Here is a 14,209-nt window from a genome sequence, read left to right as displayed (position 1 = left end):
GAAAAAAAAAAGAATCGTAGGCGAAGAAGAAGCAGAGGAAGAAGAGGGAGAAAAAAAAAAAGAAATCGTAGCTCGAAACGAAGCAGGGAGGGAAAAAAAAAATTTAACAAACATACATACCTTTTTCGAGGACGTTGAAGAGAGAGTCGCAAGGTCTCGTTCAATCGATCGGTTGAATCACAGCAGTTCTCCGACGATCACAGCAGTTCTCCGACGATTACAGCGGTTGAATCACAGCAGTAATGGCAGTCGCAGGTCACCGGCCGGTGGAGAGAACAACTGAACGAGAGAAATGGAGGGTTTTAAAAAAACTTTTCATGTTTTATTTCCCCCCACCACCAAACCTTTTTCTTTTTTTTTTTTTTTTTTTTTTTTGTTGTTCACTTGAGAGTTAATGATTCCATGTATCTCACATCCTTTAAAAACCTGTACTTCATCAAATGAAAAATTAAGAATCAGAATATAAAAAATAAATAATTAAGTAAAAGGGGAAAAAAAAAAAAAATACACCAAGGCGGTCGCCTTTGGTATAAAGGCGACCAAGGCGACCAAGGCGACGCCTTTTGGACGCCTTTATACCAAAGGCGACCGCCTTTTATACTTCAGCAATGGCGTCCCTCGCCGTGACCCTAAAAAAACGCTTGGACGCCTAGGCGACGCCTTGACAACTATGATATCAATGATTAGTTCTTCCTTGACAATGGGAATTGCTAGAATTTTTTCAACACTAACCTCAACTTTTGACTCTAGCTCATTGGTTGGAGGTGTCTTCTCCTGTTGCTCGTTTGCAATTTGTTGCAACATAATTGCCACGTGGTCAAACAATTCCTTCATGCTCTTGTCATCTGTGGGTGGATTTTGAGGTGTAATTGGAGGGAACTCTGGTGGAGGGAAGTATATACATTGTTCACGTTTAGATAGGTACATGCCTACCAACTCATATTCTATCTCATCCCAAGTCTAGGTTCACGCCCTTGAGCTTTAAGTTGCCTTTCACAGACTCTCCATTGTATTTGAACACAATCAATCATTTGGGAGCAAGCATATTGAAGTCGTTGGGCCTCTGTCAGGTTATAGGAATCAAAGTAGACGTACAATTCTTTTACCCATTCAAGGAAGATGTATAAAGAAGGCTTCTCACGAAATTCACTTGGCTCCATTTTTGGTCGGCTAGGCTCTGATACCAAATAATGTAGAACTAGAATCACAAATGATCCTAATCCCAGGCAAGATCTAAAATTCTGGCTGAATAGAGAAGATGTCCTCCAATAGGCTTGGTTTTAGCTCTCAAACACTCTCTCACAACAAACAAATAAAAAGAAAATAAGAAAAGAAAGAGAATTTGATGGAGGGTTGAGAAGGGGGAAGAAGAACTAGTGAACGGGCATCTCACCCTCAGGTTTAGGCATCTCACCGAATTGCATCCCACAACATAACAGCATATGCCATCTTTTTTTTTCATTAATAAATTCGTGTTTAATGTTGTAGCCCCTTACAAACTTATATAGAAGACTCAAAACCGACTCAAACACTAAAAAATAAAAGCCTAACTCAATTCTTAACTAATTCGGAAGCCTAAACTGACTAGGAAACTGAAATAACAAAGAATATAGACTCAAAACAGGACTCTAACTAAACTAATGAATTAAATTTCGTTTTCCTACTTTCTACCCATATTTTAGGCTCATTAAGGGGCCCATTACATAGAAAACTCATGGTATCAAAGGCCCAACACGTACATAACCCAACCCAAGACTTATTTCCAATAAAATAAGACCATTAAGTGACTTATCTACATCACTCTTTCCAAATCTTCCATTTAGAGTTTCGAAAATGCCCTCAAATGTGCTTACCATTGTATAAATTTAATGATTTCTTCATTTTTAATGAAGGGTCCTTTACACACTGCTTCCACTTCACACATGCAACATGTGACAAGCCTCTGAGCATTGTTTTGAAAACATAGTGATTGTACACAACTACCTCATCACCTTTGGCCATCCCATCACTGACACATGGCCATGGTTGCCAATAAGGACATCCAATATGCAACAAAATTCATAATTATAAACTTCATCTCGTTTTCCATAATTAGTAGAACAATTGCTATTGACTTCTAAACTCCATACATAAAATCCTAGATGTTTATCTAGGTGTAATATTAACACCAACGTAACAACAGATTTGGGCTTCATTGTCCACATTCCGTAAAACCTCTTCCTTGTCATTGCTTTCCTTGTAAGTCCGTCAAATTCGAGTGGAAAAGCATAACCTGCTTACATAGAAGGAGCCTTCAGTCTTCCAACCATTGGTTGTACCTTTGAATCTCTTGTCCTTACTCAGATTACCCATCCTCAAGTTTAAGCAAGGAGGACAACTTTGTTTGTACTACTCCTTCAACAAGTGGGGCTATGACAAAATCATAAATATGTGCTCTTTTAAACTACATTGGGAGTACCATGACCATGAGCTTTAAAGTTCTTTACCATTGTTTCCCATGACATCAATAGAAGGGTTCTGTTACTGATACTGCATGTGACCTAATTTAACTATCCTATGAGCCTATTTTGATATTTTCATAACTTGTTATAAATTAGAACTATGAAAGATGAACTAAAAAGATTTGATGGTTATTATATTTGCCTCATTACTTTGATGAACCTTTTTTAACTCCCAAAGAACGCATTTTTTGTTTGCTGAACATTGCATTTTGTTGACTCGCAATTTTTTTTTTATCTAGAAAATTCTCCTGGGGCCACCGGACTGCTTTCTTCACTATTGGGAGCTGGTTGTGAGTGTGATGGATACAGTGTTCGTATTGTGGGGCATTCTCTTGGAGGTGCTATTGGCACACTGCTAGGGATTAGGGTAGGATTATGTTCACTTCAAAATGGTCTTGATTTATAATTTATTTATCTTTAAACAATTATTTCACTGAGTTAGTAATATGTAATTTTCCATATCAGTTCATTTTAAATTTCTTTTTTTTTTTTGGACAGATTCCACCTCAGTTGATTTGATTCTTCTTTCTCAGTTTTTGGGCAGACTAATCTATTCATAAACATGGAAAATATAAAAGAATCCCATAATACAAAACAATTAAATATCATGTTTAAAAAAGAAAAAAAGAAAAAAAAAAACCCTCAGACAGGATTATTTTGTTTTGCTTTTCCTTTTTTTTTTTTTTTTTTTGTGCTAATGAGGGTTTACAGGCCTTCGGCCTGTCTATTCCCCCGGATCCAGCCGACCCCACAATCACTTCACCGGGTCATTAATGGGATCAACCGGAAAGCCAAATTAATCCCGTTGTGAGTGGCCTCAAAGGTGCTGCCAAGGTGATTCGAACATAGGTAAGATGCTTCTTGAGGCGCTGTTGCCATGCTCAGACAAGGAGGTTGATTTATTTGTTTTCATCCTAATCCATATGTGCATATGTTGCAGATGCACATTGGCTTATAAGTACAGGTTTCTGCTTATGTAATTGGAGTTTATGCTTTATGACATCTTGTTGCAACTCGAAGTTGATCAGTATTTGATTGAAGAATACATGTCACCATTGAAATTTAGTGCTTGCTTGTAATTCTGAAGGTGCTATTTTTTGATATTTCCGATAACCTCATTAAGAGGAAAGGCTAAGTGGCAATAACCAGGTATATACCTCCTACCTCTAGGACATACTTACAACCAAGACCTTTTATGTGAAGCTAAGTGGAACTTTATGAAGAAACAACCAGTTATGTGAAGGGAAAAATGTGCAACCTTAGGACCTGTGACCCAAGGTTGGGATTTCTTGAAAGACAACATCTTCCTTGTCCTAAAATAATTTTACGAGATAAGAGTTATTGACATGACCATGAACGCTACTTTCATTGCTTTTAGTCATTAGAGGGAAGGTTCTGTTAGGCCTATAGAGATTGTAAGCCTACAGCTTACTTTAATCAATGAATATCAAGTTCATCCAGAGGATATTCCACAATTGTAATTTTTAAGGGGTTCACAGCACTGTTCATGTGAACAGTAACTTTATGTTGTTTTCCCTTGAATGTCCTTTTTTTTTTTTTTTTTTTTTTTTTCCTTTTATGCCCTTAGTAGGGTTATGTCACATGTCACTATTATAAATATTAAATGAAGTGGGAGTCTCAACATAAGGTTGTGAACCATCTCTCTTCTCTCTCTTTTCCTTCTCCTTCTTCTTCTTCTTCTAATTTATATGACATCAGAGAAAATTTTTAGGGACTGACACAATTATTATAGGTTCTCATCAACACAAGTTCCTTCTTCAATCAAGGGTGAGTGAACCATCAAGAATCTTGTTTCGAAGTTTCATTCGATTTCTCTTTGAAAGGGGCGTAGCACCCTATGTTGTTTTATGGTGACTTTTAGAGACTAGTTCATGATTAGCATTAAGAACTAGGTCTCATTTGTGATTTATGATTTGTGGATTAGAGATTGAAGTCCAAAGTTCAATCTTTTTGGAGAAATTGATTTTGTTAGTGTTTTGGCAAAATCGATTTTTGTCAAGGTTCTGTGGAAAATCAACTTTGTTCAGGTATTTTGTGGATTGGATTTGTTAGGGTTTTGGCGGATCGATTGATCATTGTTGAAGGGTTGCTTTCTTGGGATTGATTGGTTGTTGGATCAATCTCTTGTGGGTTGATTTTTCTCTGGAGCAAGGTTATCGATTTTCTCTGGAATAGGGTTCTTGAGATCGACTTATTGCAAGGGTTTGTGGACAATTGCTTGTTTTCTTTGCATCAATGGCCGAAGCAAAGAGTGTAGTGACTGAGGTTGTATCTTCATGCTCTCATAAAATCACAGAAAAGAAACTTAGAAAATTATGCAGTTGGTTCTGATTGGTCGTGATCAAAAGGATCATCTTACAAAGACAAAGTGTGCTGCAGATACTACATAGGATACAGTTGATGCACGAATTCTGAGACAACTTTGGAATTCTATGGAGAATTCTAGTGTTGATCTTGTCACCCATATTAATACTGTGAAGGAGTTATGGGAATATCTAAATGTTTTGTACTTTGGACAGAACAATCCCTCCCGCATCTATGAGTTATCTCAAACTTTAATCGAGTTGATCGGAAGGGTCACCCGTTGACCCAATCTTTTGCTGATTTTAAGAGAATGTATGAAGAATTGAATTCTGTACTTCCTATTAGTGGTGACGTGCATCAGATGTAGAACTAGAGGGCGCAACTTGTAGTTATAGGATTTTTGGGTGGTCTTGGATCAGAGTATGACTTTGTTTGTTCTCAGATACTTGGGGGAGACAAGGTGGCATCTTTCCTGTCTTATGTGTATCTAACGAGACAACATAGCTCTTGTGTCTCATAACATTGGTCTTGGTGGCACACGTGGTACTGAGAGTGGAAATAGCAAAGGGCAAGCTACTGGTAATCCTGCATCCTCAGACAGCTCAATAACAGTATGAACGTGCCATCATTGTGGCAAACTGGGGCATATCCAATATTTTTGTTGGAAACTTTATGGAAAACCTTCTAGGTAGCAGTTTTCCAATTCAGTAGCGAATACTGAGACAACCACTCCACTTGGACCATCTAAGGGGAAGATGGTCATGATGACAGACGAAGAAATTGCACGGTACAATCAGTTTTAGACTTCTCAGTCGTCCACTACTACTTTTGTCCAAATAGGTAATGCCATTGCATGTTTATCTTCTTGTCATCTCTGTATCATTGATTCAAGTGCTTCAGATTATATGCCTGGTGTTTCAAGTATATTTTCCTCCCTACAGAAATCTTCTTCCAGTGTCACTTTAGCTAATGGTTCTCTGATTCTTGTTAATGGGATTGGAACAGTTCATCCCAATTCATCTTTGTCCTTATCGTTAGTTTTTCATTTTTCACAGTTTCCTTTTAATCTTTTATTTGTAAACAAACTTACATGTGCTTATAATTGTTCTATAACACCTTTTTTCCTGATTCTTGTGCTTTCAAGATTTTATGATGAAGAAGAGGATTGGTAGAGGTCATGAATCGCGCCGGGGGGGTTGTATCTTCTTGAAGATGATTCTCCTTCAGTTGCTTGTTCAGGTGTTCTATCTCCTCATCAAGTTCACTGCCCTCAGGATCATTTGTCTTTGTAGAGTCTACAACTGCTTGATCCTCGTTTTAGTTCCCTTTCTAGTTTAGAGTGTAAATCTTGTCATTTTGGGAAGATTCATCGTGTGAGCTGTCTCCCTTGAGTCAATAAATAATTTGCGCACCTTTTTTTCTTTAGTTCATTATGATATATGAGGTGAGTGTAAGTCTTGTCAGTTTGGGAAGTTTCATTGTGTGAGCTGTCTCCCTCAAGTCAATAAATAGTTTATGCATCTTTTTTCTTTAGTTCATTATGAGTTTGGTAGTTGATCAATAGCATATTTAGAATATTTATTTTATTTTGCAAAGTTGGGTTATTTTGGGTAGCTATTAGGCAAGTAGAAATTTCCAATTTGAGTCCTTGGAATATTCTAGGATTTTATCCTATTTGCAATCTTTTATTTTAGGTAGTTCTAGATAAGTAACAAATTCTAGGATTTTATTTTATTTTAGGTAGTTTCTAGATAGGTAACAAGTTTCCAATTTGAGTCATTTTTTGTTTCTATTTCTATTAGTCTAGATTTAGGAGATTTTATTTCTGTTTTAGTCTTTGACTTTAAGTAGGAAGCTTTAATTTTAGATTATTATAAATAAGGCATGTAACGCAAGTTATGGAATTGATTAATGAAGAATGAATTGATTAGGAAACCCCCCCTGCGTGGCTTTCTCCCCCCACCCCCCCTTCTTCTTTTTTGAGGTCTCTTCACTCCTCCTTGTGCGATCACCTTCCCTTCCTTCTTCCCTGCGATCTCCCTATCTTCCCTCTTCTCCTGTCTTTCTTTCTCCTTGTTCTCTCTTCTTTTTCTGGTTCTCTGTTACTGCATTCTTGGCAGTCCAACAAGGTAGGTACTGAACCCCCTTTCCTTCTTCTGTGGGACAAATACCCCTGCCCCTTTATTCTCTTTCTTTCTCCTTTCTTTATTGTAAACTGCTGAAACCCTGTTCTGGGCGACATTAACAGGTTCAGGTAAGCTTCCTCAGGTAATCAACAGATGCCAATTGGACCTGAAATTGGAATCATTGGTTCCTTTCCTGTAGAGATTCATACCCTATATTCCCCTTCCCCAGTTCCTTCCATCCAACAAACAATAAACTTGCAACAGGTTCAGTTCTGAGCTTGCATGCTACAGTTATTGCTCCCTGCTAACAGTGTTGTTCATCTCAGAAGAAGTCTTCTGAATAGTTGATCTAAATTCCTTAAGCTCTTAAGTGGGCCCACAGCCATCCTAGTTGGGTCCTTTGGGACCCACCGGCCCTGCATTATTTGGTACCAGAGCGAATTTCCTGTCAACTCCTTTACTCCAATGGTTGCTTACACCACCCCCTCATCTGAATTGTGGACTCGGTTACTTTGACAGAATGAAGAGACATTGAAGGTGGCTAGAGCTTTCTAAGTAGAGTTGGCTGCTAATAGGATAAAAAGGGAAGCATAAGTTGTTACCCTCCAGGTCATTACCACAAGAAGACAAGTATTCTGAACCCCGACGGATAGCAAGGTCATGTTCTTCATGACATTGTGACGACACCTCGGGAACCATGCTCCCATCAACAGAATGAAGAAGCCTTGAAAGCACTCCAAGCTAATCTACAAGTGCTTAAAGCTTCCCATCTAGAGACCATTACAGCAAGCGTTTCTGTTGATGTTAAAGATGAACTGGATGATCCGATGAAGGTTGCATCTAAAGAACTGATCGATGGCCCGATCTCATTTGTGAAGCCCCGCCATCCGATTCCAATCAAAATCATATCATTTGTTGACGACCATCACGAGATAATGACCGTTGATCGTGAGCTGTGCTGGATCTTTACCCTATCAAAGCCGTTGATCGAGGATGTTGATCGAGTGGTGCTGATTCTCCCCTTCTATAAAACTCGTGGACGAGTTTTTCTAAACATCAGGGGATGATGTAGCAACACTACGATGGATCGACCCAAACCCTTTCAAGATCCCGAACAAAAAACCAGACCCAAGTTTGGTAGTTGGTCAGTAGCATATTTAAAATATTTATTTTATTTGGCAAAGATATGTAATCTTTTATTTTGGGTTATTTTGGGGTAGCTATTAGGCAAGTAGAAATTTCCAATTTGAGTCCTTAGAATATTTTAGGATTTTATTTTATTTGCAATCTTTTATTTTAGGTAGTTTCTACGTAAGTAACAAGTTTCCAATTTGAGTCCTTTGTTTCTATTTCTATTAGTCTAGATTTAGGAGATTTTATTTCTGTTTTAGTCTTTGACTTTAAGTAGGAAGCTTTAATTTTAGATTATTATAAATAAGGCACGTAACCCAAGTTATGGAATTGAATAATGAAGAATGAATTGATTGGGAAACCCTCCCTGCGTGGCTGTCTTCTCCCCTCCTCTCTTCTTCTTTGAGATCTCTTCACCCCCCTTGTGCGATCACCTTCCCTTCCTTCTTCCCTGCGATCTCCCTATCTTCCCTCTTCTCCTGTCTTTCTTTCTCCTTGTTCTCTCATCTTTTTCTGGTTCTTTATTACTGCATTCTTAGCAGTCCAGCAAGGTAGATACTGAACCCCCTTCCTGTCCTTCTGTGGGACAAATACCCCTGCCCCTTTATTCTCTTTCTTTCTCCTTTCTTTATTGTAAACTGCTGAAACCCTGTTCTGGGCGACACTAACAGGTTCAGGTAAGCTTCCTCGGGTCATCAACAGAGGCCGATTGGGCTTGAAATTGGAATCATTGGTTCCTTTCCTGTAGAGGTTCATACCCTATATTCCCCTTCCCCAGTTCCTTCCATCCAGCGAACAATAAACATGCAACAGGTTCAGTTCTGAGCTTGCATGCTACAGTTATTGCTCCCTGCTAACAGTGTTGTTCGTCTCAGAAGAAGTCTGTTGAATACTTGATCGTAGACCTAAATTCCTTAAGCTCTTAAATGGGCCCATAGCCATCCTAGTTGGGTCCTTTGGGACCACCGGCCCAGCATTAGAGGTCCTTGTCCAATCACATCTAAGTTGGGTTTTAAATACTTTGTTATTTTTGTTGATGGCTATACCAGAGTTACTTCGATTTATTCAATGAAATATCATTATGAGTTTTCCATTTTTTATACTATTGTTGCTGAAATTCAGACTCAGTTTGGCTTGTCTATTAAAATCTTACGTAGTGATAATGCCAAAGAATATTTTTCTGGTCCCTTTTTTAATCTTGTGGATGAACATGGTATGGTTCATCAGTCTTCCTGTTCAGACACCCCTCAACAAAATAGTGTTTTTGAAAGAAAGAACAAACATTTGATGGAAGTTGCTACGTCCTTTATGTTTGAAATGAACGTGGCCAAGTCTTTTTGGGCTGATGCTGTTTTGACTTTATCCTATCTTATTAATCGCATGCCTTCTTCCGTTTTGCGTGGTGGTATTGCTCATTCTTTGTTGTTCCTTTCTGATCCTTTGTTTGTTCACCCTCCACGTGTTTTTGGTTGTGATTGTTTTATTTGTGATCATTGTCCAGAGTTATCCAAGTTGGATTATAGAGCTCTTAAAATTCTCTTTCTGGGTTTCTCTCGTACCTAAAATGGATATAAATGCTACTTTCCTAAACTCCAAATTATTTTGTTATTGCTGATGTATCTTTCTTTGAGTCCACCTCTTATCCGAATGAGTCATTTGTATGTCTGAGTTGGATGATAATCTTCTTGTTTATATTGTTCACCAGTCAGCTACACAGGTTCCAACTATTGTAGCCCCACCAACTCCTCCACCAGTTGTTCGAGTTTATACTCATCGTCGTCTAGAAGATCCGGCACCCCTTGCTTCTACAGTGCCTGCCTCATCGTCTTTGTCTACAGATCTCAAGTCAGGTGTCCCTATTTCTGATATTGATCTTCCCATTGCTCACGTAAGTGCGCTAGGGTTTGCACCCAATCCCATTTCTAATTTTGTTTCCTATTCTAGTTTATCATATTCTTTTTATTCTTGTCTTTCTACTATTTCTAGTCATCATGTTCCTAAGTCTGTTGCAGATGCATTGTCTAGTCCTAGATGGAGGGTAGATATGGAGGAAGAATTATTGGCCTTGGAGGAAAATCAGACTTGGGATATTGTCCCCTTACCTCTTGGTAAGTTTGCTATTGGTTGTTGGGTGTATGTGGTTAAGGTCAACTCTGATGTTTCTCTTGCTCGGTTGAAGGCAAGGTTGGTTGCCAATGGGTATGCCCAGGTTTATGGAGTTGACTATCTGGACAGTTTCTCTCCCGTTGCCAAACTTGCATCGGTTTGTATTTTGATATCTCTTATAGCTTCTCATCGTTGGCCATTATATCAGCTTGATGTGAAGAATGTGTTTCTTCATGGTGATCTACATGAGGAAGTTTATATGGAGCAACTTCCAGGGTTTGTTGCTCAAGGGGAGTCTGGGATGGTGTGCAAGCTCAAAAGTCCTTGTACAATTTGAAGCTGCCTCCTCAAGCGTGGTTTGGTAGATTTATTAATGAGGTTCTTGAGTTTGGACTATCGAGATGTGACGGTGATCACTTAGTTTTCTATAGGAAATCCGGTGTGGAAAAGGATATTCCTTGTTGTTTATGTTGACGATATTGTTATCATGGGAGATGATATTGAGGGTATCCAGTGCTTAAAGGCTCACCTACAACAGAAGTTTTAAACTAAGGATTTGAGAAGGTTAAAATACTTTTTAGGTATTAAAGTTGCTCAGTCAAGAAAAGTATTTCTCTTTCTTGGAGAAGTATGTTCTGGATTTTCTTACAGAGACTGGGATGTTAGGGTCCAAGCCTCTGAATACTCATATGGATCCCAATGTAAAATTACAGCTAGCAATGGTGACCTTCTAGGTGATCCTAAGAAGTATCAAAGGTTGATTGGAAAGTTGAATTATCTGACTGTAACTCAACCTGATATTGGCTTTCCTGTCCGTGTTGTGAGTCAGTTTCTATCCTCTCCTTGTACATCCCATCGTATTCTGAGGTATCTCAAGAAATTTCCAAGTAATGGTATGTTATACTCTGATCATGGGCATGGACGTATTGAAGTTTTTTGTGATGCTTACTGGGCTGGATCTCTTGTTGATAGGTGATCAACTACTAGGTATTTTACTTTTGTTGGAGGAAACCTGTTGTCATGGAAAATTAAGTAGCAGACTGTTGTGGCTAGGTTTGGTGCAGAGTCTGAGTATCGAGCCATGACACATGTCACCTATGAGTTGATGTGGGTGAAGTAGTTGTTGGCTGAGCTTGGGTTTGAGAATCCATCTCCTATGCAATTGTGGTGTGATAACTAGGCTGCTGTTCATATAATCATATTGTATCAAATCCACTGTTCCGCGAGAAAACGAAACATATTGAGGTCGATTTCCATTTTGTTCGAGAAAAGCTATAGCAAGGAGTTATCTCTACAAATTATATTCGCACAGGAGAACAATTTGCAGATGTTTCTAGTAAGTCTCTTGGGAGTGGTAGAGTTAATTATATTTGTAACAAGCTAGGCATGATTAACATCTATGCTCCAACTTAAGCAGAAGTGTTAGAAGTATTGATTAAGGGGTTCACAGCACTGTTCATGTGAACAGTGTTCATGGGTACTGTTCACGTGAACAGTGAACCCATGAAGAATAACTTTATTTTGTTTTCCCTTTTATGCCCTTAGTAGGGTTATGTCACATGTCACTATATAAATACTGAATGAAGTGGGAGTCTCAACATAAGGTTGTGACTCCCAAGGGTTACAGCCATCTCTCTTCTCTCTTTTCCCTTTTCTTCTTCTAATTTACAGGAATTTTTCCCACTTTTTATTCTTCTTTCGGTGGATAACTTCTGAATTCAAGCAGTTAGTTCATCAATAAAAGGTGCAACCTCTGTTGTATGTAATCCTTCTTGTTCAGAAGTTTCTCACCTTTCATTTTCATGCATTTTTTCTGTGCAAGAACTTTTATATTTATTTTTCTATGTAAAGGCAATGAATTGGGATCACGTCATATTTCTTCCCCTTTTCAACAGTTATATCGTCGATACCCAAACTTACGTGTATACGCTTATGGGCCCCTTCCATGTGTGGATTCAGTCGTAGCAGAAGCCTGTTCGGAATTTGTTACAAGGTGATTTCAGAAGCTACTGAAATTTTCATGGAAAGTTATTTGCAGGTTCATAAATTTCATTAACCATCTGATGCGAATATATTGGAATTTGTTTATTCACTTGTCAGAGATCCCTTGGAACATAGTTCATTGTCTCATTTATTTTCTAGTTTTTTTCGTCTAAGCATCTGATATAACAAGCTTGGGAATGGTTTGCAGCATCCTTTACAATGATGAATTTTCATCGCGCCTTTCAGTTTGTTCAATCTTGAGGCTTCGAGCAGCAGCCATCACAGCGCTGTCTCAGGATTCTGAAGCTGATTCTGCCATGGTTTGCAAACTAGCCCGGCAGGTTTTGTATCTAAGCAATTACCATGGGAGTGAGACAGAACCGAAGGTTTTGAGTCCATCTTTCCACCCTGCAACCTTGACTGAGGAAAATAATTCTATGTACAGGAGACATCTTAAATACACAATTAAAGGTGGGGTGTTTCTTTGTACCGAAGCAATATTTTGCATGCTGAAAATGCCTGATTATCACAAATGCTGTCTCAAAAAGGATAAGAATTGGAAGCTGACAATGGATGTCACTTTTGAACCACAAGGAGTTTCTAATGAGAACAGCATTGCATTAATTGCAGGGAGTGAACAGGATCCAGAGTTTCCTTTTCAGGGTGTGACTGAGTTAACTGAAAACCCAGAAGCTGTGATTCTAAAAGAGGACTCTAATGAACCTAGCCACAGTGATCAACTGGATACTCAAACCAATCCATTATTTGAGATGGATGCTGATGTAATTTTAAGTGAAGGTCCTGAATCTCAATTTATGGATGTCGTTCCTTCATCCAGTGACGTGCCCGTGGGAGATCCCAAGGAGGTGTTTCTACCAGGCCTCGTCATTCATATAGTACCACAGCAGAGAAGAAGTCTTTTGCCTTTATGGAGAGGCTGGAGGGTTCAGGAGGATGAGCATTGTCATAGAGCTTACATAGCAAACAGGGAGAACTTCAAAGATATTGTCGTGTCACCATCCATGTTCCTTGACCATCTCCCTTGGAGGTATTGGACTCTCATTAAATTAGTGTTATGGTGTTTTTGTCAACATGGAAGGGCATGTGAGGGCAACCGATGATTGGAACTGCTGATGTATTTCTTTTGTTTATATTGACATTTCCAGATGTCACTATGCCATGCAGAAGGTACTGGAGACCAGAATGGCTACAGATCAACTTGATGGAGCTCATATTGTGTGACCTTGTGTTGAGGCCTTGCATGACTGACGTGGTGTCAACTTGCTTTTGACTGTTGCTTTGGATGGACTACCTGGTCTAGACATTGTAGCAATCAGGGATGACATCATTGGTTCTGAGGTTGGTTATAAAGATGCTCCCTGATGCCCAAGTAATCTATTGAAGCAGTAAAAAGAAGGATGAAAAGGAAGAGAACATTGAGGTTCTATTGAAACTCCATTCCCCGGTTTTTTCTTTTTTTTTTTTTTTTTTTTTTTTTTTTTTTGGGGGGGGGGTGGGGGTGTGCAGGAGAGCGTTCAAATATTTATTTTAGGCATATTCAGATAACCGATGGTGGACTTAGATTATGATCTTGATATGAAAGAACTTGTCAGGATCATTATAATTCCTTTTAGACCAAGATGTCTAATATTGTACATGTAGGATGAATGTTGTCATCATAATTTAATAAATGAAAAGCAGATATTATGATTATAGTTTGTAACTCCTGCCATTCAATTATTACTATTTTTACCCTTTTGGGATCATTTGATGCTTGCTGAGGATTTTCATGATTCAGTGAGATTCTCATGCAAGGCTCCATTCTAATGTTCAATGGTTGTCCGGGGCATCAGAAATTTGATGAGATCCATGCATGTGTCTCTATTTTTCTGGTTTGGTGGTTGAATTTACCAATAACATAACTGATACACCAGTTTAAGTTTCTTCACATATTCTCATACTTCTGCCTTTAACTTGACATTATTACACTATCTCTTTGTCACAATTGTGGGGAAATAGAGTTGGGGCGAAATGGAA

The 14,209-nt window shown here is 38.6% G+C and overlaps 1 protein-coding gene across 11 annotated transcripts in view; it reads left to right on the top strand.

The window, feature by feature from the left end:
- Positions 1-13,663, top strand: part of LOC122071424 — an 81,490-nt gene extending 67,827 nt beyond the window's left edge. For 4 of the 11 annotated variants that reach the window (XM_042635769.1, XM_042635770.1, XM_042635771.1 and 1 more), the window contains 5 exons: positions 2,741-2,868; positions 9,789-9,971; positions 12,085-12,182; positions 12,381-13,220; positions 13,358-13,663. In XM_042635769.1, the coding sequence (XP_042491703.1) occupies positions 2,741-2,868; positions 9,789-9,971; positions 12,085-12,182; positions 12,381-13,220; positions 13,358-13,463 (1,355 nt within the window). In that variant the 3' untranslated portion in view covers positions 13,464-13,663. Of the gene's footprint in view, positions 1-2,740; positions 2,869-3,212; positions 3,351-9,788; positions 9,972-10,095; positions 10,192-12,084; positions 12,183-12,380; positions 13,221-13,338 lie in introns of those variants that run through there. The other 7 variants (XM_042635774.1, XM_042635772.1, XR_006138184.1 and 4 more) reach the window with 7 other exon arrangements.
- The last annotated feature ends 546 nt before the right edge of the window (positions 13,664-14,209 follow it).

The sequence above is a fragment of the Macadamia integrifolia genome, unplaced genomic scaffold (genome assembly GCF_013358625.1).
Source record: "Macadamia integrifolia cultivar HAES 741 unplaced genomic scaffold, SCU_Mint_v3 scaffold_223A, whole genome shotgun sequence".
NCBI classification, from domain to species: domain Eukaryota; kingdom Viridiplantae; phylum Streptophyta; class Magnoliopsida; order Proteales; family Proteaceae; genus Macadamia; species Macadamia integrifolia.
This window is presented reverse-complemented; position numbering and strand designations above follow the sequence as displayed.